The sequence below is a fragment of the Salvelinus alpinus genome, chromosome 18 (assembly GCF_045679555.1).
Source record: "Salvelinus alpinus chromosome 18, SLU_Salpinus.1, whole genome shotgun sequence".
Classification (NCBI taxonomy): domain Eukaryota; kingdom Metazoa; phylum Chordata; class Actinopteri; order Salmoniformes; family Salmonidae; genus Salvelinus; species Salvelinus alpinus.
Genome location: NC_092103.1, coordinates 8,977,336 through 9,002,233, shown reverse-complemented (window position 1 = coordinate 9,002,233; position 24,898 = coordinate 8,977,336). Strand labels below are relative to the sequence as shown.

General features: G+C 43.0%; 1 protein-coding gene across 1 annotated transcript in view; it reads right to left on the bottom strand.

The window, feature by feature from the left end:
• Nucleotides 1–24,898, bottom strand: part of LOC139543724 (contactin-associated protein-like 4) — a 198,236-nt gene that overhangs the window by 147,688 nt on the left and 25,650 nt on the right. The window contains exon 2 of the mRNA XM_071350076.1: nucleotides 20,213–20,323. Coding sequence (XP_071206177.1) covers nucleotides 20,213–20,323 — 111 coding nt within the window. The remainder of the gene's footprint in view (nucleotides 1–20,212; nucleotides 20,324–24,898) is intronic.

Genomic DNA, 24,898 nt, shown 5'->3' with positions numbered 1-24,898 from the left:
AACATGGCTTAAGCCTGATGAATTTACTGTGTTAAATGAGGCCTCACCTCCTGGTTACACTAGTGACCATATCCCCCGTGCATCCCGCAAAGGCGGAGGTGTTGCTAACATTTACGATAGCAAATTTCAATTTACAAAAAAAAAAAATGGCGTTTTCGTCTTTTGAGCTTCTAGTCATGAAATCTATGCAGCCTACTCAATCACTTTTTATAGCTACTGTTTACAGGCCTCCTGGGCCATATACAGCGTTCCTCTCTGAGTTTCCTGAATTCCTATCAGACCTTGTAGTCATAGCAGATCATATTCTAATTTTTGGTGATTTTAATATTCACATGGAGAAGTCCACAGACCCACTCCAAAAGTCTTTCGGAGCCATCATCGACTCAGTGGGTTTTGTCCAACATGTCTCTGGACCTACTCACTGCCACAGTCATACTCTGGACCTAGTTTTGTCCCATGGAATAAATGTTGTAGATCTTAATGTTTTTCCACATAATCCTGGACTATCGGACCACCATTTTATTACGTTTGCAATCGCAACAAATAATCTGCTCAGACCCCAACCAAGGAGCATCAAAAGTCGTGCTATAAATTCTCAGACAACACAAAAATTCCTTGATGCCCTTCCAGACTCCTTCTGCCTACCCAAGGACATCAGAGGACAAAAATCAGTTAACCACCTAACTGAGGAACTCAATTTAACCTTGCGCAATACCCTAGATGCAGTTGCACCCCTAAAAACGAAAAACATTTGTCATAAGAAACTAGCTCCCTGGTATACAGAAAATACCCGAGCTTTGAAGCAAGCTTCCAGGAAATTGGAACGGAAATGGCGCCACACCAAACTGGAAGTCTTCCGACTAGCTTGGAAAGACAGTACCGTGCAGTACCGAAGAGCCCTCACTGCTGCTCGATCATCCTACTTTTCCAACTTAATCGAGGAAAATAAGAACAATCCAAAATTTCTTTTTGATACTGTTGCGAAACTAACTAAAAAGCAGCATTCCCCAAGAGAGGATGGCTTTCACTTCAGCAGTAATAAATTCATGAACTTCTTTGAGGAAAAGATCATGACCATTAGAAAGCAAATTACGGACTCCTCTTTGAATCTGCGTATTCCTCCAGGGCTTAGCTGTCCTGGATCCGCACAGCTCTGCGAGGGCCTGGGATCGGGAGAGACACTTAAGTGTTTTAGTACTATATCTCTTGACACAATGATGAAAATAATCATGGCCTCTAAACCTTCAAGCTGCATACTGGATCCTACTCCTACTAAACTGCTGAAGGAGCTGCTTCCTGTGCTTGGCCCTCCTATGTTGAACATAATAAACAGCTCTCTATCCACCGGATGTGTACCAGACTCACTAAAAGTGGCAGTGATAAAGCCTCTCTTGAAAAAGCCAAACCTTGACCCGGAAAATATAAAAAACTATCGGCCTATATCGAATCTTCCATTCCTCTCAAAAATTTTAGAAAAAGCTGTTGCGCAGCAACTCACTGCCTTTCTGAAGACAAACAATGTATACGAAATGCTTCAGTCTGGTTTTAGACCCCATCATAGCACTGAGACTGCACTTGTGAAGGTGGTAAATGACCTTTTAATGGCGTCAGACCGAGGCTCTGCATCTGTCCTCGTGCTACTAGACCTTAGTGCTGCCTTTGACACCATCGATCACCATATTCTTTTGGAGAGACTGGAAACCCAAATTGGTCTACACGGACAAGTTCTGGCCTGGTTTAGATCTTACCTGTCGGAAAGATATCAGTTTGTCTCTGTGAATGGTCTGTCCTCTGACAAATCAACTGTACATTTCGGTGTTCCTCAAGGTTCCGTTTTAGGACCACTATTGTTTTCACTATATATTTTACCTCTTGGGGATGTTATTCGAAAACATAATGTTAACTTTCACTGCTATGCGGATGACACACAGCTGTACATTTCAATGAAACATGGTGAAGCCCCAAAATTGCCCTCGCTAGAAGCCTGTGTTTCAGACATAAGGAAGTGGATGGCTGACAACTTTCTACTTTTAAACTCGGACAAAACAGAGATGCTTGTTCTAGGTCCCAAGAAACAAAGAGATCTTCTGTTAAATCTGACAATTCATCTTGATGGTTGTAAAGTCGTCTCAAATAAAACTGTGAAGGACCTCGGCGTTACTCTTGACCCTGATCTCTCTTTTGACGAACACATCAAGACTGTTTCAAGGACAGCTTTTTTCCATCTACGTAACATTGCAAAAATCAGAAATTTTCTGTCCAAAAATGATGCAGAAAAATTAATCCATGCATTTGTTACTTCTAGGTTAGACTACTGCAATGCTCTACTTTCCGGCTACCCGGATAAAGCACTAAATAAACTTCAGTTAGTGCTAAATACGGCTGCTAGAATCCTGACTAGAACCAAGAAATTTGATCACATTACTCCAGTGCTAGCTTCCCTACACTGGCTTCCTGTTAAGGCAAGGGCTGATTTCAAGGTTTTACTGTTAACCTATAAAGCGTTACATGGGCTTGCTCCTACCTATCTTTCCGAGTTGGTCCTGCCGTACATACCAATACGTACGCTACGGTCACAAGACGCAGGCCTCCTAATTGTCCCTAGAATTTCTAAGCAAACAGCGGGAGGCAGGGCTTTCTCCTATAGATCTCCATTTTTATGGAACAGTCTGCCTACCCATGTGAGAGACGCAGACTCGGTCTCAACCTTTAAGTCTTTACTGAAGACTTATCTCTTCAGTAGGTCATATGGTTGAGTGTAGTCTGGCCCAGGAGTGTGAAGGTGAACGGAAAGGCTCTGGAGCAACGAACCGCCCTTGCTGTCTCTGCCAGGCCGGTTCCCCTCTCTCCACTGGGATTCTCTGCCTCTAACCCTGTTACAGGGGCTGAGTCACTGGCTTGCTGGTGCTCTTTCATGCCGTCCCTAGGAGGGGTGCGTCACTTGAGTGGGTTGAGTTACTGACGTGATCTTCCTGTCTGGGTTGGCGCCCCCCCTTGGTTTGTGCTGTGGTGGAGACCTTTGTGGGTTATACTCGGCCTTGTCTCCGGATTGTAATGTTGGTGGTTGAGGATTTCCCTCTAGTGGTGCGGGGGCTGTGCTTTGGCAAAGTGGGTGGGGTTATATCCTTCCTGTTTGGCCCTGTCCGGGGGTTTCTTCGGATGGGGCCACAGTGTCTCCTGACCGCTCCTGTCTCAGCCTCCAGTATTTATGCTGCAGTAGTTTATGTGTCGGGGGGCTAGGGTCAGTTGGTTACCTGGAGTACTTCTCCTGTCTTATCCAGTGTCCTGTGTGAATTTAAGTATGCTCTCTCTAATTCTTTCGTTCTCTCTTTCTCTCTGAGAACCTGAGCCCTAGGACCATATGTCAGGACTACCGGGCATGATGACACCTTGCTGTCCCCAGTCCGCCTGGCCTTGCTGCTATTCCAGTTTCAACTGTTCTGCCTGCGGTTACGGAACCCCTACCTGTCCCAGACCTGCTGTTTTCAACTCTTAATGATCGGCTATGAAAAGCCAACTGAGATTTATTCCTGATTATTATTTGACCATGCTTGTCATTTATGAACATTTTGAAAATCTTGGCGCTCTCTAATTTTCTCCTTCTCTCTTTCTTTCTCTCGGAGGACCTGAGCCCTAGGACCATACGTCGGGACTACCGGCCGTGGTGACTCCTTGCTGTCCCCAGTCCGCCTGGCCTTGCTGCTATTCCAGTTTCAACTGTTCTGCCTGCGGTTATGGAACCCCTACCTGTCCCAGACCTGCTGTTTTCAACTCTTAATGATCGGCTATGAAAAGCCAACTGAGATTTATTCCTGATTATTATTTGACCATGCTTGTCATTTATGAACATTTTGAAAATCTTGGCTCTCTCTAATTTTCTCCTTCTCTCTTTCTTTCTCTCGGAGGACCTGGGCCCTAGGACCATGCGTCGGGACTGCCGCCCGTGGTGACTCCTTGCTGTCCCCAGTCCGCCTGGCCTTGCTGCTATTCCAGTTTCAGCTGTTCTGCCTGCGGTTATGGAACCGCCACCTGTCCCAGACCTGTTGTTTTTCAACTCTTGATGATCGGCTATGAAAAGCCAACTGAAAATTATTCATGATTATTATTTGACCATGCTTGTCACTTATGAACATTTTTGAACATCTTGGCATAGTTCTGTTATAATCTCCACCCGGCACAGCCAGAAGAGGACTGGCCACCCCTCATAGCCTGGTTCCTCTCTAGGTTTCTTCCTAGGTTTTGGCCTTTCTAGGGAGTTTTTCCTAGCCACCGTGCTTCTACACCTGCATTACTAGCTGTTTGGGGTTTTAGGCTGGGTGTCTGTACAGCACTTCGAGATATTAGCTGATGTACGAAGGGCTATATAAAATAAAATTGAATTGAATTGAATTGAAATCCATTATGCTGTAATGGAAATAAGGCCATGCTCATCAAAAATATTATCGTCCTCCCTCATCTTAAACGGCACCGACCGCCACTGCTGTGCATGGTTATTAGGGTTAATGAAGTGTCATGGACGTGGGCATTAAACCACCGCTGTGCTGCTGCCCATTTACATCAACACATGATATTCCTGTTAATAGTAACAATATCAGTAGGAAATGATATTTTCTCTCAAATCAAAACTTAAATTAACCATAACAGTTTTCCGTGAGCAAGTCTGAAAAAAATGATCAGTGACAAGTGTAATATTTTACCCTTATGAAATCAGCACTTGCTGTAGCCAAACAGTGTAACATTTCTCTAATGCCAATCTCAAATCAAAAATCAAATCAAATTGTATTAGTCACATGCGCCTAATACAACAGGTGTAGACCTTACAATGAAATGCTTACTTACGAGCCCCCAACCAACAATGCAGTTTAAAAAAACACGGACAAGAACAAGAGACAAAAGTAACAAGTAATTGAAGAGCAGCAGGAAAACAACAATAGCGAGACTATATACAGTGGGGTACCGGTACAGAGTCAATGTGCGGGGGCACCGGTTAGTTTGTGGTAGTACGTACATGTAGGTAGAGTTATTGAAGTGACTATGCATAGATGACAACTACAGAGAGTAGCACGGTGTAAAGGGGGGGGGGGGTGCAAATAACCTGGGTAGGCATTTGATTAGATGTTCAGGAGTCTTGTGGCTTGGGGGTAGAAGCTGTTTAGAAGCCTCTTGGACCTAGACTTGGCAATCCGGTACTGCTTGCCGTGCGGTATACAGTATGTTGCACGTAACTACTTCACAGGGGAAAAAAATAAGCTTTCTGGAACATGTGAACTTTCAAATCAAATAAAATTGTATTGCTTACATACACATGGTTAGCATATGTTATTGCGAGTGTAACGAAATGCTTGTGCTTCAAGTTCCGACAGTGCTGCAATATCTAAACATGTAATCTAACAGCTCAACAACAACTACTTAATACACACAATTCTAAGTAAACGAATGGAATAAAAATATATACATATAAATATATGGATGAGCAATGACAGAGCGGCATAGGCAAGATGCAATAGATGGTATAAAATACAGTATACACTTATGAGATGAGTAATGCAAGATGTGTAAACATTATTAAAGTGGCATTATTAAAGTGACTAGTGCTCCGTTTATTAAAGTGGCCAATGATTTCAAGTCTGTATGTAGGTAGAAGCCTCTCTGCGTTAGGGATGACTGTTTAACAGTCTGATGGCCTTGAGAAAGAAGCTGTTTCTCAGTCTCTCGGCCCCAGCTTTGATGCATCTGTACTGACCTCACCTTCTGGATGATAGTGGGGTGAACAGGCAGTGGCTCGGGTGGTTGTTGCCCTTGATTATCTTTTTGGCCTTCCTGTGACATCGGGTGGTGTAGGTGTCCTGGATTGCAGGTAGTTTGCCCCCGGTGATGCGTTGTGCAGACCGCACCACCCTCTGGAGAGCGGTTGTGGGCGGTGCAGTTGCCGTACCAGGCGGTGATGCAGCCTGACAGGATGCTCTCAATTGTGCATCTGTAAAAGTTTGTGAGGGTTTAATGTGACAAGCCACTGATGCGCCTTCTTCACCACACTGTCTGTGTGGGTGGACCGTTTCAGTGTGTCCGTGATGTGTATGCCTAAGAAATTTCCACCTTCTCCACTGCTGTCCCGTCTATGTGGATATGGGGGGTGCTCTATCTGCTGTTTCCAGAAGCCCACGATCATCTCCTTTGTTTTGTTCATATTGAGTGAGTGGTCATTTTGCTGACACCCCACTCCAAGTGCCCTCACCTCCTCACTGTAGCCTGTCTCGTCGTTGTTGGTAATCAAGCCTACTACTGTAGAGTCGTCTGCAAACTTGTGTTTGTTGAGCATCAGCGAAGTGGAGATGTTGTTTCCTACCTTCAGCACCTGAGGCGGCCCGTCAGGAAGTCCAGGACCCAATTGCACAGGGCGGGGTTGAGACCCAGGGCCTCTAGCTTAATGATGAGCTTTGAGGGTACTATGGTGTTGAATGCTGAGCTATAGTCAATGAATAGCATTCTTACATAGGTATTCCTCTTGTCCAGATGGGATGGGGCAGTGTGCGCAGTGTGATGGCGATTGCGTTGTCTGTAGACCTATTGGGGCGGTAAGCAAATGGAAGTGGGTCTAGGGTAAGGTAAGGTAGAGGTGATATGATCCTTGACGAGCCTCTCAAAGCACTCCATGATGACAGAAGTGAGTGCTACGGGCGATAGTCATTTAGTTCAGTTACCTTTGCCTTCTTGGGTACAGGAACAATGGTGACCATCTTGAAGCATGTGGGAACAACAGATTGGGATAGGGAGAGATTGAATATGTCTGTAAACACACCAGCCAGCTGGTCTGCGCATGCTCTGAGGACGCGCTTAAGAATGCCATCTGGGCTGGCAACCTTGCAAGGGTTAACACATTTAAATATCTTACTCACGTCGGCTACGGAGAAGGAGAGCCCACAGTCCTTGGTAGCGGGCCACGTCGGTGGCACTGTATTATCCTCAAAGTGGGTAAAGAAGGTGTTTAGTTATCCTGGAAGCAAGACGTTGGTGTCCGTGACGTGGCTGGTTTTCTTTTTGTAGTCCGTGATTGTCTGTAGAACCTGCCACATAAGTCTCGTGTCTGAGCCGTTGAATTGCGACTCCACTTTGTCTCTATACTGACATTTCACTTGTTTGACTGCCTTGTGGAGGGAATAACTACACTGTTTGTATTCGGCCATAATCCCTGTCACCTTTCCATAGTCAAATGCAGTGGTTCGCACTTTCAGTTTTGCGCGAGTGCCGCCATCCATCCACGGTTTCTGGTTAGGGTAGGTTTTAATAGTCACAGTGGGTACAACATCTCCTATGCACTTCCTTATAAAAACTCACTCACCGAATCAGCGTTTATGTCGATATTATTATCTGAGGCTACCCGGATTATCTATACCGTTTTGTATGCTTGTGTGCCATCTGTAAATACATATACAATTGTAAAATTACGAGCCTAATTGGTTTAGCCACGGAAAAAGAAGCCACGATCTAGCCATGATCGGCTGAGATAATGGATGGGTTGGACATGCCGAGAGATGAGTTCAGATTGGTCTGCCATGTAGCATGCTTCATGCTATAAAATGAGCTGATCAGCATGTGTAAATAATCCTTTGTACCACATTAAAAAAGATATATCATGAAGAACTGCTAAAGTGTTGCATCTGATGACCCTTCTGATGACAGTGATGGTGAAGAAACGGCGACCAACAGTGTTGTTGTCACAGAAGAAGTCGACCGAGTTTCGAAATCAGTGTAATGCCCGCTGGAAGCAGAGTATGGCAGGTAAGGAGAGGGAGTAAATGCAGCCGTTTGATTGCAAATATGCAGAGGTAGTTGAAAAGAGGACACACAAAAGGCTATTGTATAAAACACCCATCTCCGGATTACATCTTCAAACTAAGGGCAACCATGGCATTCATGGCGGATAGGGAGAAGCGTTCATCCATGTATATGGCTAATAGTCAAGCTAGCAACATTTTCAGATATTATATGTATAAAAATTTGGCCGAAACTATTTTTCATTGCAAGTTAAAACGTACTGTTAGCTGGGAAGTCTGGAGAAAAAATAGCTCTAACTGGGAAAAATCAACTGTCATCCAACTCGGGAACAAACTTTCCGACCTGAAGATCAGTGGCGTCATGATTTGACCTCGTATTTGTCCAAGTTCCCAGCATCATTAGGTTCATTGTTTAGCTAGCTAGCTATGTCTAAACATGTCTAAACAAAATGACATGGCCCATCAAGTTAGCCAGGTGTGTTTGAGGGTGATTACGATCATCTATTGTATTTCATGAATGTGTACATGTCTAGACAGTAGTGACCCATCCACTTAGCTAGATGTGACTGGGAGGTGGTTTCAGCATTTCTTTCACATGACCCGTCAATTTCAACACGTGTGTCTGGGTAAGCATCATCTACTAATTATGGAATATTTATACAATATTTATCTGGATACTTTATATTTTTGATATTGCTGCTATGCAAATATGCATTTCACTGTACCGTTTACACCTTCTGTATCCTGTGCATGTGACAAATAATAGTTGATTTTATTTGATATGGTGTGTGTTTACCAGAGACTGTACTGTGAAGAACAACATGACCTGCACCAAAGTCAGATTAGAATATAGGCCAAGGACTATAGTGTATTTTTCCTATTACTTTCACCACTTTGTCTAGAACATTACTCACTCTGTTTAGCACATGGCTTCACATTTGAATTCTGCAATCAGAAGGTGTGAATAATGCTGATTGGGTGTAGACAATGAAGAGCTTTCCAGTAGGTGTACCAAAACATTTAAGGACCATTTTCTCAAAAGTTGATCAACTTTCAAAGCAGAATGACTTTCCCATTGTTCCTTATGATACACAACTTTCAAGCTCTGAGTCTCTACTTTTATTCAATGTAAAAAAAAAATATATTTTTTAATTTTGCTGCATAGGACCGAAACCAGGTGGTGGGTCACAAATGATCTACTTCGGTTTCGATATAAGGATCGTGAAATTTCTAAAATCGCTGACCACTTGTTCCATTTGGTTTCTACCTTAACATAAATGTTGACATATTCTTAAATATTTGGTCAAATAATTCATGTTGTGTATGGTTTCCTAGAAACAAGGGTGGCTCAACTTACACCTTTGGCTCAACTTACATGTACCCCACTGTCCCCTACTGCAAACACTATATCCTCCAAGGTTCTACAGAAAAACTATTTTCCTTCAGAGATCAGTGGTGAATTCCACTAAGACTGACCAATGTATCTGCCGGGTTTCTAAATTGAATCACGCCTTACCTCTCTGTTGCAATACATCTCTTTCTCCTCTTCAATGGCGGTTGGCATCCAATATGTTGTATTACCGCCCCCAACTGAACTACAGTATAGCTCCATTACACTTTGTGATACAAAATGAGAAAGGGGAACTGGTAAAAATAAAAAATAAATCAATAAAAAAGATCCATATATTTTTATTACACTACCAACTAACCCTATACTCATTAAAACCCATCACCTTATTCAACTACTTTAACCCTGTCTTATCCTACCCCAGGCCAACGGACTGAGAGGACGAGACACCACCATGCAACACACGCTGTAACTCTTCTGAAGTCAAATCTCGTACCCCCAAGTACTTCTCTGCAGCTGCCACCACAACATATATTTTCTCAGATTTACGTTCCATTTCTGATAACAATTTGATAACAATTGCCATGAACGCTAAGAAGCCAACCTTAAGCGTTTATCACTCATTGGCCTATCCTTCTTTGCTGGCACAGATCTACTATTCACAGGGATCCTCTCAGAATCCCTCACCCTTGACCCATCCTCCTCTACTTTCTTCACTGTCTCAGCATACGACACCTTCTGCACTACTCTGACTCTAGAAACCTCAACCTGCCTCTCTCGCAACAGCCACAACTGTATCCCCCAAAATTACATAATCCTCTATCCCATGCACTCCTGCACACTTTCCAGATCTTGGAATCTCCCTCCTAGACACTGCTGCAACATACCCATACATGTTGTACCTAAAACAACGCAGTGGATTTGCCACAAAATCTCTGACAACAGGATAATGATATATCCTAACATGACTTTATCGGGTAAAGACTGACTCAAAACTCAAAAGGACTGATAGTGACTCCTCTGTTTCACCACGCTCACCACCGGGCCTGCGACGCACCAAACGGCAGGCGTCACAAACACCAGGAATCTTCAACTTCAATTGCCCCACCTCCACACGTAACGCTAACCCAGACATCACTCCTTTCAATGGTGCAGTGTTCCTAAAAGCCAAGCAAGAAACAGATCTTGACCCAAGCCATGTGACACTGAGAGCCTGCTCCCTCTGGTCAGAAGAAACACAAACAAATATCACAAGTCCACTACAGGTGCACCCAACTCCTTTCCAACACACACTGAAACCACAAATGGATTTGCCAAAAGGAAAGGACCCACTTCTCCAAAAATGTCACTCCAACTGGACCAAACGTATCTTCATCATAACCATGTCCATCAATGCAAGGCTCAAACTCCTCACAACACCTTCTACCCCTTCTATTTCACCTCCTGAACTCAAACTGACGACCGGCTAACTCTGTTTGAACATTGTTATTGTTAGCGTCAACAGAGTCAAACCCATCCGCTACCTCCCTCAGTCTTTTCAACCTCCTCTCTCTGTCCCTCCATCCTCCTCCCTTAACCAGTTACCCAACTCCTTCTGAAAATATTACACTTTTCCAAGCCCAGATCTATTTTTAGCCTCTTCGAAAGACATGCTAAGCCCTGTTCTCCCTCCACTTCATACTTTTCTCTTTAGACTTGGTCATGTTGTGTATGACAGGCCTTCCAACCAGGAAGTTCAAATCATTCTCTTCCTGTTATGGGATGATTCCAAAATGACAACCTATTTGCGTCTTCTTCTGTGATTTTTAAATAGCGGTTTGCAACCAAAAAGGTGCATTACCGCCACCAACTGGACTGGAGTGTAAATCCTTTACACTTTGTGAAACAAAAACGGGAAAAAGAGAAAATGAAGAAAAGTACTCCGCCAACTAACCCTACACTCATTAAAAACCCACCACCCCGTTCCACTACGTTGACCTTACCTGATCCTACACCAGGTAAACGGCCTGGTAGGACGGGACGCTACCGTTCAACTCACCCTGTAACTCGTCTGCGGTATAATCTCATAAACCAAAGTACTTCTCTGCAGCTGCCATCACAACACCTTTTCTGTGAATTATGTTCCATTTCTGCAGTACAGTTGGTAACCATGGCATTGAATGCTAAAAGCCACTCTTACTGAAGCACATTTCATTCGTAGGCCTATCACTTTGTACTGGCAAAATACATTTACTACTCACCGGGAACCTCATAGGATCCCTCATCCTTGACCCATCCTCTACTTTCTTCACTGCCTAAGCATACAACACCTTCTGTACAACTCTGACCATGGTAACCTCAACCTGCCTCTCTCGCACCGGACACTTCTGATACCCAGCAACATGGGCAGCACCCTATTCCCTACATAGCGCACTACTTTTGACCAGAGCCCTATGGTGAACTGTATAGGGAGTAGTGCACTGTTTAGGGAGTAGGATACCATTTGGTATGCACACAGCTCTGTTAAGAACCTATTTCAGGCCCGGTGTGTGCTGTTCTCTCTCTCTCTTTAAGAGAAGAGATGGGGAAATCATGGCCGACATGACTTTGGCAAGTTGTACCAGCTTTTTAGTGAAGAACAGATGCGTGTCTAATGAACGGGCGACTCTCTCATCAATAATGTACTGTTTTTCCACCTGCTAGCAAATTAATGAGAAGTAGAGAGCCGTTTAGGGTGCGGGGTCTTGGGTGACATAAACCCTCCAATAATGGCCATATGAATAGCATGGCAGATCGTCAGAGGGAAAACACCGGGCGGAATTAGGGAGGTTTAATTGCAACATAATTAGGCCAATGCAACGCTGATAGGCCTTTCCAAGCTGGCATCTGGCTGAGCTGCCAGTTAAGGTAAATGTTCACCGGACCAAATACATGGAGAGACCAATCAGACCATGAAACAGGAGTGGGAAATAGATCAATATGTGATTAGCCAATAGTTCGTTATAGAGTTATTTTCAATGAATGGATTTTAATTTCACTTTGATTACCTGACGAGGGGATATTTGGCGAGGGCATGAACTGAAGTTGTCCGAAATTCTTCTACACTGTATATCTCCATTAATATATTATTAACATCTACATTTCCAGTAGAAATGTACCATCTACATTTCCTGCTTGTAAGCGAACCACAATATCCAGAATTCATAGTGATTTCAGGATGTAGTACAGCCCCTGTCGAGATGGTTCCAGTTGAGATTGAGAGTCAACAGGTAGCTAATGTTACTTACTGGACCAGCCACTCGTTCATAGAACATCAGCTTGCGAAGAACTATTTAACAACTGTAAAGTTTATTCATGGTATGGTGTTCAGTACTTGGATGTGAAAACTTCAAGCAAGCGCAGGCTGCTGAGGTAACATTTCATTGGTTACTTTGCAAGCTAACGATAGCTACGTTAGGTTTCGTTAGCTACAGCCTGCCGGACCGTATCTAACCGTTAGCTAGCGAACTACCGCAAGTGACTGGCCTGTGTGTTCTATTTACAGAGTCCAATCCCATCGACATCTGCAGCACCAGGAACTAGTTTAAATCACCTTTGACTGCACAATGCTGGCAAGAGCCAAAGTGTATAGTCTGTGAGTCCATGGACAATGGAGCTCATGAAGGTCTGCCAGACCAGCTGAAGAACATTCAGGACCCTGCCTAAAACATTCAACCAACATAATATCCACATTCAGTTAGACTGATGTTGTAGGTGTCACGCCTGCTCCCGCTCCCCCTCTCTGGCGCTCAAGAGCGCCAGGCGGCCCGTCATTACGCACACCTGTCACCATTGTTACACATATCAGCGTATCATTGGACTCACCTAGACTCCATCACTTATTGATTGCCTCCCCTATATCTGTCTATTCCTCAGTTTCCTCCCCATGTCAGCATTTCTCATTTTGTTCCCCCTGTCCAGACGCTGTTCTTGTTTTGTTATTTATTAAATATTCACACCCTGTACTTGCTTCTCGCCTCCCAGTGTCTGTCCTTACAGAACGCTGACACCCCAATTTGAAGCATCAGGGAGTTTTTTTGTTTTTGTTGGTGACGTTGGGTCCGGGTGCCACTGCCGAAGGAACCGGGAGTGCCTCAGCTGGCTCGTCAGGCTTCCATGCCTTAGCTGGCTCGAGAGGTTTTCTTGCATCGCCGGCTCGTCGGGCTCCCACACCTCGGCCGGCTCGTCGAGCTCCCACGCCTCGGCCGGCCCGTCAGGCTCGCCCTGGTGGGCCGCCGGGTGGTGCCCCTAAGGGAGGGGGGGATTCTGTCACGCCTGCACCCGCTCCCCCTCTCTGGCGCTCAAGCGCACCAGGCGGCCCATCATACTGGGCATTTTATACTATGCTACTGTAAGGACAGACGCTGGGAGACGAGAAGCAAGTACAGGGAGTGAATATTTAATAAATAACCGACATGAAACAAAACAAGGACAGCGTCTGGACAGGGGGAACAAAAACGACATTAATGCTGACACGGCGATGAAACTGAGGAATAGACAGATACCTGTCACCTGTCACCATCGTTACGCGCATCAGCGCTTCATTGGACTCACCTCTACTCCATCACTTATTGATTGCCTCCCCTATATCTGTCTATTCCTCAGTTTCATCTCCGTGTCAGCATTAATGTAGTTTTTGTTCCCCCTGTCCAGACGCTGTTTTTGTTTTGTTTCATGTCATAAACCCAAAGTTATTCCTTTAGTCTTCATTACCATCATCAAAACAGTTCTTCAGTTTTGCTCGTAATGAGATGCACTGAGGCTAGCTATAACTTTAGGCTACAGTACATTTTGGGTATAGCAAACCAAGCTAACTAGCTTGGCCTTTAGTGGTACTAGCGAGCCCCGTTATGGCCGAATCGATCACAAAATTATACTGTATTGATCAACACTGCCTTGTGTAAAAAGAGAGCTTATAGTGCTAGCTAGCTACCGCCAGCAAAATAACTTACTCATCTGTCATTTGCCCTCCTGGTCTAGCTGGTCTAGGCTGCCGCTGACAGTTGTTCTTGGAGGTTCTGAATAACGTCTCCAGCACCCCTCTATCCATATGTGCGTCAAAACTTTGATGGTCTGTCACACACGATCCATGGGGTCTGCACTGACCCTCTCTAGTAAGAACTGTTCGTGGTTGAATTTGTTGCAGCAAAGACATTTCTCATCTGTCGGCATGGCTGGACAGCACCCGCATAGGTAGCACTATTCGGAGTCTGACCATGGCTCCCCATCGCTGCTTGCTGGTCTCGCTATTCTTGTTCTAGCTGTCTCAAGTCTTCTTCAGTGTATTCCGGGCTGAAATAAATAGGTTTCGTCGTCCAGCTCTTCTTGTAAAGAGGATTCATTAGCAGCCATTGTAATTATTTAGCAATCTCGGATAGACAGTGCACGGTAACATAGCTGTGAAACTATGAACCTGTGAAACTAGTACCGACCCCGTTTTGATAAGCCTGCCTTCGAGGGTGGGAACACAATTGGAAAAGGAAGTAGGACTCCCATCAGACTGTAGTCTTTACAAGGCCTGGGAAAATGAGTCAACCTAGATACGTTGCAATGTCGTGGCAGATAGCAATGGTTCGATTGAACAAGGACAACCATATCTACTAACTTCTAGCGTGATCGTGCAATCGGTGAAACACAAAGGCCACAATAATTGCTACAAAACATGACTCCATTCATTTTGCGGTCTCCCACCGCAAAAATAAAATAATACCTCTATGGTACATAATTATGTCTGAAACACCTCTCGTCAGTCATAACTATGTAGGGAGCCTGGAAAAACATCCCAAATAGTGTCTAGAGATGACGTTTCCCTTTAAACTGGAGACAGAGTAACTCATAATTAGAATTAAACACACCGTTTCTGTATTCAAGGGGACAGGGCATTGATGATGAGAGGGAGGGAATGAGAAAGGGAAAAGGAGAGAGAGAAGTTATTAGAAAGAGAGAAGGGGGGGGAAGAGAGAGCGCAGAATAGGTATGAAAGCGAAAAGAGGAGGGAGGGAATGGAAAGGTAATGAGAGAAAGGGGAGAGGGAGGGTGGGATAGATAGAGAGTAAAGGAAAGCGGGAGAGAGATAGGGAGAGGGGGAGTAAAACGAGAGAGAAACTGGGTTGAACTAAGTAAACTAATTATGTTTTATTGGAGGAGAGAACGAGAGCGTGACAGAGAGAAAATATAAGTCAAATGGAGATCAAAACCTGGCCTGCCATAATGTGTTATTGTCCCCCTAGGGAGAGGGTTTAACCAGATCTGATCCTGACTGGATTTCAATGGGTTTTTCATGTTTCTACACAACCTTGGATTGCTTGGACATGGCGCATATCTGATCACAGCATGTGTAGAATAGTTGGTGGGTTGGTGTGTGTAAGTGAAAGTGCAGAATGGTGGGCCTGAATAGCATTCTAATTCTAATTTGAAGCTCAGACGGTAGAGCATGAGGCTTGTAACGCCAGGGTAGTGCGTTCCATTCCTGGACCACCCATATGTAAAATGTAGGCACGCATGACAGGAAGTCGCTTTGAATACAAGCGTCTCCTAAATTAAATGTATTTTTATATTATATTATTGACTAGAGAGGGGAACCAACCAATCGACTCTGAGGACAGTCTGAGGACAAACAATATAATTTGCATGGATCATACAATAGGCCATTCTTACACAATGACCTTACAGACTATATACTGTATGCAATCCTATCACCACTGTTCTCATGTTGCTGTTCTCTGATTATAATTAGTGAATGGAAGTATTTCATTCACTATTTCAATCAACTTAGTTGTCAGATCACGAAAGACCATTCTTAATAATAAACAAGCCTGGTGAGAAGATATTATACCAGTAGAACTGAACAGAGGACAAAATGATGACGCTTTTGACAGTTACCACTGTTCATTTAGTCAGCAAATTGAATCAGTAATGTGAATATCATCTGAGAAACACTAGAGGATGCTGAGTGTTACATTTTCCAGACAGAGATGTAAATTAGATGAATCCATTAATTGATTCATTGATTTCTTCTTAGAACAACTGGGATATTGTCATCTAGTGCATTTTGTAATTAACATCACTGTTTCAATCCTTTGTGATGCCATGTTAGATCCTCCTCCAGTCACATAAAAGAACAGGGTGTGACCTTAAAAAGTGGTCAAAGGTCAAATAGAAGAGTGGTTGTTGAGAGGCAACCGAGTAAACAACCATGTAACCTCTGCCATGTAAACAACCGATTACATACTCCATCATTACATGAAAGGGAGAAATGTTCACCCTGTCACGCCCTGATCTGTTTCACCTGTCCTTCTGCTTGTCTCCACCCCCCTCCAGGTGTCGCCCATCTTCCCCACTGATACTCTGAGTATTTATACCTGTGTTTTCTTTCTGTCTATGCCAGTTCGTCTTGTTTGTTCAAGCCTACCAGCGGTTTGTGTCTCAGCGCCTGCTTTTTCCAGTATCTCTTTTCTCGCCCTCCTGGTTTGGACCCTCGCCTGTCCTGACTTCGAGCCCGCCTGCCTGACCACTCTGCCTGCCGTCCTGTACCTTTGCCCCAACTCTGGATTGCCGACCTCTGCCTGACCTGACCCCTGGGCTTGTCTGCCGTCCTGTACCTTGGCCCACGACTCTGGACTACTCTGCCTGCCTTGACCTGTCGTTTGCCTGCCCCAGTTGTTACAATAAAAATTGTTACTTCTACACAGTCTGCACTTGGGTCTTACCTGAAACATGGTACACCCAGCGAGTTATTTGTAGAACCTTTGAGACTGTGAAAGGTTCTTTATAGAACCATCATCCATTAAGGTTCTATAAAGAACCATTAATGGTTCTATACAGCACCAAAACGGGTTGTAACCATAGCAGAACCTTTTTTTAATAGTTCTTAAAACCTCTACAGGATCGCTGTCCAATCCCCCCCTAACCATGGGATGGGACCTAACCATGGGATGGTTAAGCTAATGTGATTAGCCTGAGGTTGTAAGTAACACAAACATTTCCCAGGACAAAAACATACCTGATATGGGCAGAAAGCTTAAATTCTCGTTAATCTAACTGCACTGTCCAATTTACAGTAGCTATTACAGTGAAAGAATACCGTGCTATTGTTTGAGGAGAGTGCACAATTATGAACTTGAAAATAGGCAATCCTCGGATTTTGTGTTAAATGTCTACAACAAAGCTTTCTTAGTGTCCAACAAGCTTTCTCTACCCTTAACCTTGTTCTGAACACCTCCAAAACAAAGGTCATGTGGTTTGGTAAGAAGAATGCCCCTCTCCCCACAGGTGTGATTACTACCTCTTTGTCACGCCCTGACCTTAGAGAGCTTTTTATGTCTCTATTTTGGTTTGGTCAGGGTGTGATTTGGGTGGGCATTCTATGTTCATTTTTCTATGTGTTGTATTTCTTTGTTTTGGCCGGGTATGGTTCTCAATCAGGGACAGCTGTCTACCGTTGTCTCTGATTGGGAACCATACTTAGGTATCATTTTCCCAACTGTGTTTTGTGGGTAGTTGTTTTCTGTTTGGTGTTCTGCACCTGACAGGACTGTTTCGGTTTCGTTTATTCACTTTGTTATTTTGTTCTAGTGTTCAGTTTAAATAAAAATCATGAACACTTACCACGCTGCGCTTTGGTCCGATTCTTCCTCATCAGACGACGACGACCGTTACACTCTTAGAGTTTAGAGCTTGAGGTGGTCACCTCATACAAGTACTTATGTATGGCTAGACAGTACACTGTCCTTCTCTCGGCACATATCAAAGCTGCAGGCTAAAGTTAAATCTAGACTTGGTTTCCTCTATCGTAATCGCTCCACTTTCACCCTAGCTGCCAAACGAACCCTGATTCAGATGACTATCCTACCCATGCTAGATTACGGAGACATCATTTATAGATCGCAGGTAAGGGTGCTCTCGAGCGGCTAGATGTTCTTTACCATTCGGCCATCAGATGTGCCACCAATGCTCCTTATAGGACACATCACTGCACTCTATACTCCTCTGTAAACGGGTCATCTCTGTATACCCGTCGCAAGACCCACTGGTTGATGCTTATTTATAAAACCCTCTTAGGCCTCACTCCCCCCATCTGAGATATCTACTGCAGCCCTCATCGTCCACATACAACATCCGTTCTGCCAGTCACATTCTGTTAAAGATCCCCAAAGCACACACATCCCTGGGTAGCTCGTCTTTTCAGTTCGCTGCAGCTAGCGACTGGAATGAGCTGCAACAAACACTCAAACTGGACAGTTTTATATCAATCTCTTCATTCAAAGACTCAATCATGGACACTCTTACTGACAGTTGTGGCTGCTTTGCGTGATGCATTGTTGTCTCTACTTTCTTGCCCTTTGTGCTGTTATCTGTGCCCAATAATGTTTGTACCATGTTTTGTGCTGCTATCATGTTGTGTTGCTACCATGTTGTTGTCATGTTGTGTTACTAACATGCTGTGTTGTCATGTGTCGCTGCCTTGCTATGTTATCTTAGGTCTCTCTTTATGTAGTGTTGTGTTGTCTCTTTTGTTAATCCCAGCCCCTGTCCCCACAGGAGGCCTTTTGCGTTTTGGTAGCTCGTCATTATAAATAAGAATTTGTTCTTAACTGACATGCCTAGTTAAATAAAGGTTAAATAAATAAAAAAGGCACACTTGTGTAGTCTTTTGCCAAAATGTGCCTTTTGAAAAGATATGCGATTGTTCATTGAATCAGTCTGAAACTTTGCAAATACACTGCTGCCATCTAGTGGCCAAAACCTAAATTGCGCCTGTCCTAAAATAATACATTATGGCCTTTCTCTTGCATTTCAAAGATGGTACAAAAAAAATACAAAAGAACGCATGTTTTTTTCATTGTATTATCTTTTACCAGATCTAATGTGTTATATTCTCCTACATTACTTTCACATTTCCACAAACTTCAAAGTTTTACCTTTCAAATGGTATCAAGAATATGCATATCCTTGCTTCAGATCCTGAGCTACAGGCAGTTAGATTTAGGTATGTCATTTTAGGCGAAAATTGAAAAAAGGGTCGGCTCAAGGGGATTAGGAAACGGTTCTTTATAGCACAATAAAGGTTCCATTTAAAACTGTATGAGCATAGCTCTTATAGAACCTTAATTTGGCACAGAACCACCTGTTTTATTGTGTAGCAACATATAGTCATTTCATCCAGCTTTGCTCTGGTGCATATATTATCTGATATAAAAAAACGCTTAACCTGACTGATACAACTTCATCATGGTCAAACACAGAGAAATACAGTATACCAAACTGATAATACCATAGACAGTTTTAGACACCTATTGATCCACTTCACTCAGATCAACTCAGATGGGAATAGTGAAAAACCAACAGTGTGCTTGCTGCTACAGCCATCAAAGACAGCTTGGAAGAAGCATCCAGCAAGCTTAGATTGCTTTGGTCTCACAGTCGAAGAAAATCATGTGCACAAGATCCTGTTATGTGGCTGCTAAAAAATCCCTCCTATTCCCATCTGAGTTTCTGCTTTCCAGGTTGGATAAACCACGAAATAGATCAACCCTACCCGTCTTAAAACATTCATACAAAGAACCACCGTGATAGCATTTCCCCCTCTAAGCAATGCAAGGATACCCTTCGATCAGCATTCAGCATCCAAACCAAACAACAAACCAACCAATCCCCCTTTGAATTTTTTTATGGATGAATTCAGATGCATTGCGAAGGTAAAGCAGGGCGACCTTGCGCTGGTGCTTGTAATGGAGTATTCCAATATCTACCCACTGTAGGCGACCAGCTGGGGATGAGGTAACAGCAGCTCTCTGTCACCAGCAAGGGAATTCAGAAAAAAAATGGGATTTGGTTCCTGCGCTACTGCTGCTGCTGAAACGAAACCTGCCTTTGATGTTCTCTATGCACAGTCCTGTGGGGAATCCAACCCTCTCTCTCCCTCTCCGCATTGAGCATCTGAGCACCACAACACAGCAGCCCACTGTGTACGGACGGAATACAGGCTCGAAATAACAGTGGAGATACTAAGGAATCCTACAATCAATACAGTGTCCATATCAGGGAAATGTGTCCAATGTCCAGTACTCACCATCTCTCCTGTTGACTTTGGCAAAGCCGGGTCCATGGCTGTTGGATAACTGTGATGAGCTTCTGAAGGAGGACTGGGGCAGGCTGGACACCAGTGGGCCATCACAGCTGTCTGTCAAGCAAACAGGAAAACAACAAAGGACAGGGTTATGCTTTACAATCACAGGTGAACTATTAGTAACATTATTATTAGTACAGTATTTCCAAATTATTCAGAGATGTAGTCTAAAACATCATCAGGGAGGGACCATGTTTAAAGCAATTTCAGAGACACTATTTTCCATTTTGTCACAATTTGATCACCATGTCGACCACCATTTAACACGCTGTTACTGCTCTCTGTCAGCAGCAATACTATCCACCAATGACACCATTGAAGTGATGTCACAGGATGCTAATATGCTAATAATAACTACAATCGCTAGAGTGCAGATCACATTGTTATGTTCCAACACCTTCACAAATGTGTGCATGAGTACCGTCCCACTGGTCACACCACGTCATTTCAATGTGGAAATGTGGGTAATATTTGTTTGAGATGTTGATCAATGAGATTTCAACCTTTATTCACCCACTCAAAAAGACAGCCAGATTTTGTTTGTTTGTTGAATTCTCAATGTGTTATCACTATGCTTTCAACGATCTAAAAGCACAACCAAATTCCAATGGGAAAACAATGTCTGATTCGGGATCTAGGGCTCGATTCGCCAAAATTCTGCGCAATAGCGCGCTTGAAATGTAAAGGCAATTTTCAATTGAGCTGACATATGTAGTGTTTGCAATGAATGCGGTCGCCACAAATGTGGGAATGTCACCTACAAACTACAATCGCGCGATAGCGCTGAAGTTTGGTGATACGGATTGAATCGAGCCCTTAGTTTTCATATAAATGTGCTATCACTGCACTTTCAACCATTTAAAAGCACAAGTTCAAATGGGAATACAACGCCAGATATGTTGGATTTATACAACAACTTAATGTGTTATCATTGTGCTTCATCTAATAGCGCAACAAAAAAAACATGGATTGCAGTTGAGATTACATTAAAAGTACATAGTGCAAGTGATCAACGTTGTTCGAGATTCTGTACAGATTATTATAGCAATTGTAAAGATCTCCATGGACCTGCGAACTTTGCATGCTTTCTCGAACATGCACACTTTCTATGATTACATAAGAAGACATTTACAGTATACTTAAAGTAACCTCAACATGTGGCCACGGATGTGTTTCTTGTGTTAAGGTGGAATAAATACTTTCACATTTGTTTGAAAGATAGCCCTAACTTTAGACTATTTACTGTATTAGATAAGTAATAATAAATAGTGTTTGGTTGACAACCAGATATCAGCATTTAAAGGAGATGTATCTAATGCTTGGATAGTTTAATCTGAGCCACTGGCTTAACCTGGAGTTGTGCATAAAGGGTGTGACCTTTGAGTTAAACTCCTAGGTGTAACATCGGATGGTCAATTATCATGGTCAAGTCATATTGACAAAGTTGTTGTGAAGATGGCGAGGGGTACATCTGTTATAAAAAAGAACAACTGTACCAGTTGTTCAGGCTCTGTCTCTGGTCTTGTCCCATCTTGATTGCTGTCCAGTAATATGGTCAAGTGCAGCAAAGAAAGACCTAGCAAAGAAGCAGCTGCTTCAAAACGAAGCAGCACGCCCTGACCTTTACAGCACATACGGAACAACATCAACAACATGAATGCCAGTCTTTCCTGGTTGAGGATTGACGGGAGATGAACTGCTTCTCTTCCAGTTTTTATGAGAAATATTACTGTGTTTAGAAATTCCAGATTCTGTATAATCAAATAACATTCAGCTCAGACACTCATACATACACCACAAGACACGCCACCAGGGGTCTCTTCACAGTCCCCAAATTCAAAAAAGAACTCACAGCAACGCATAGTATTGTACAGAGCCATGATCACATGGAACTCCCTTCCCTCTCCAATTACTCAAGCAGACAGAAAAATGACCTTTAAAAACTAATTAAACTACATCTCATGGAACGACGGGGACTGTGAAGGGACACAAACACACAGAGACACAAACACAAACATTATTTTTTAGTTGTATTATTTGTATTATTTTTCGTTTTTCATATCGTTGTATTTTACATTTGTGTGACTGTCCTTGTCTATCAGTCTATCAATGTTTTGTTACTTGTCATGTTTTGTGTTTTTGGTGTACCCCAGGAAGAGCAGCCGCTGCTTCTGCTAAAGCTAACGGGGATCCAAATAAACAAATAAACCCTCATTTTTTATTTTTGGTTTAGTTGGAGACCTGAATGCAACATATAATTTGTTATTTGCTGTATTGCAACAGTGATATTTAATTGTGTTTGATTATCAAAATTTGAAGGAGATGCATATTTTGTGCCACTGACTTTAGTCTGGTTTAAATTCCATTTAATTTCTACAAATTAAAGATGTATATGTTGGATTCATGTCTAAGTTAAAGCGAAGGACAAAATCTAGTCAAACTTTATTTAAAGTGCATTTAAAGTATGATTTGATTTAGTCCTTTTCTTTAACTCAGATTTTTGGTTGCGAAGGAGACGTGAATCCAACATATTAATTATTAACTTGCAACCTTTGGAGTCAGAGGCAGAGGCTTACGCACATCCACCATCCCCATCCACAACGGCGTAGCAAAACCGAAACCTACTTGAATGTAGCTCACTGCTCACGAATTCTACTTGAACATCGCTCACTGTTTCCCCTAGTGGCTGGTATCCATGTCATCTCACGTCTTCCTCAGACATGGATGGACATTGAATACTGACTTGAATCACGGGTGAACTGGCTGGCACATGCAAACGCACATACACATGCGAATACACCAGAGGAGGCTGGTAGGAGGAAGGGCTCATTGTGAAATGGAATCAATGGAACTGAGTCAAATCAAATCAAATTGTATTTGTCACATGCGCTGAATACAACAGGTGTAGACCTTAGAGTGAAATGATTACTTACAAGCCCTTATTAATCAACAATGCAGTTTTCAGAAAAATACCAAAAAAAATAAGATATAAAAGTAACAAAAAATTAAAGAGCACTAGTAAAATAACAATAGTGAGGCCATATACAGGGGGAACCGGTACAGAGTCAATGTGCGGGGGTACCGGTTAGTCGAGGTAATTAAGGTAATATGTACATGTAGGTAGAGTTATTAAAGTGACTATGCATAGACAATCGCCTGATATAGAGGTCCTGGATGGCAGGAAGCTTGGCCCCAGTGATGTACTGGGCCGTACGCACTACCCTCTGCAGTGCCTTGCGGTCGGAGGCCGAGCAGTTGCCATACCAGGCAGTGATTCAACCCGTCAGGATGCTCTCGATGGTGCAGCTCTAGAACCTTTGAGGATCTGAGGACCCATGCCAAATCTTTTCAGTCTCCTGAGGGGGAATAGGTTTTGTCGTGCCCTCTTCGCAACTGTCTTGGTGTGCTTGGACTTAACGTTAGCTAGCTAACAAGCTAGAAACAAACCAAACCATTGTTTAGAAAGTTGCTTTTAGGTGCCTGGTTTTCTAGATTGACATATACTACATTTATTTTTAAACAGTTTATTGGTGTTCAAATACACCAGTTATGCTATTTTGAACCGTCAGGCTGCTGATATCATGTAATCTGTTGTTTTTGTGTTTATACTTCTTCATAACGACAATGATGTCACTGCAACAACTCTATACAGACATGTCGATAGACGTAGTATACATGAATCTTTAGTCTTAAAAACTGGTGGTTTAGTACACTACCGTACTCACTCTGTTTAGCACATGGCCTCACATGTGACTCCTTAAAGGGATGGGTGGGGCTAAGGCTTAAGAGGGTGTGAACAATGCTGAATGGGTGTAGACAAACAAAAGCTCTCCAGTAGGTGTACCAAAGAATTCAAGGGACGTTTTCTGAAAAGTTGGGTTACAAGTTGATCAACTTTCAAAGCATAATTACTTTCCCATTGTTCCTCAACTGTAGTGTCTGATATACCATTTTCTAGCTCTGGGTCTCTACTTTTATCCAATCCACCATTTCAAATGTTGTTACATAAGACAGATTTGAGCCGGTCGGTCACAAATATGTAGAATTGCAGGAAATTAGCTATAAAACTGCAAGAACAAAAAGTTATGTACAGCAAACGTATTTGTTTACCATAATGTACGTACTTATTAAATGATAGTTTTCAAACCCGATGCTGAGTTAATGTGAGTTAATCTGTAGCGACTAATTGTACAGCTAATAGTCTACGTTTTTGTAGATTGATTGAGGTGTGAAGCTACAGCAACCAATGTGATAATGGCTGAGGTAAGTTTTGCTTGTTTTTGCTATTCTTCAAATAGCATTTTAGATGATGACATTTCAACTAGATAATGCTATAAAAACCAGCTTGCCGAACCTCTTATCAGTAGTGCACACATCCTCTCCTCATGACCAAACTACATCCTCTGTCTCTCAATGACTAGATTAGGGTTGTTTGTTGAGTATTCAGTGTGAAAAGCTTTTCAATTATAGTGTTTTAGAGTGGGAAATGGGAAAGTGCACTCCAAAAACAGAGCAGAGGAGTAAAAGCTAAGTTGATAATCACTAATGAGAGTTCTCGTTGAAAACCACTTGACAGAAAGAGCAGAGCATTTGAAAACACAAGAGCATTTTATCGGCGTTCAGTTTGGC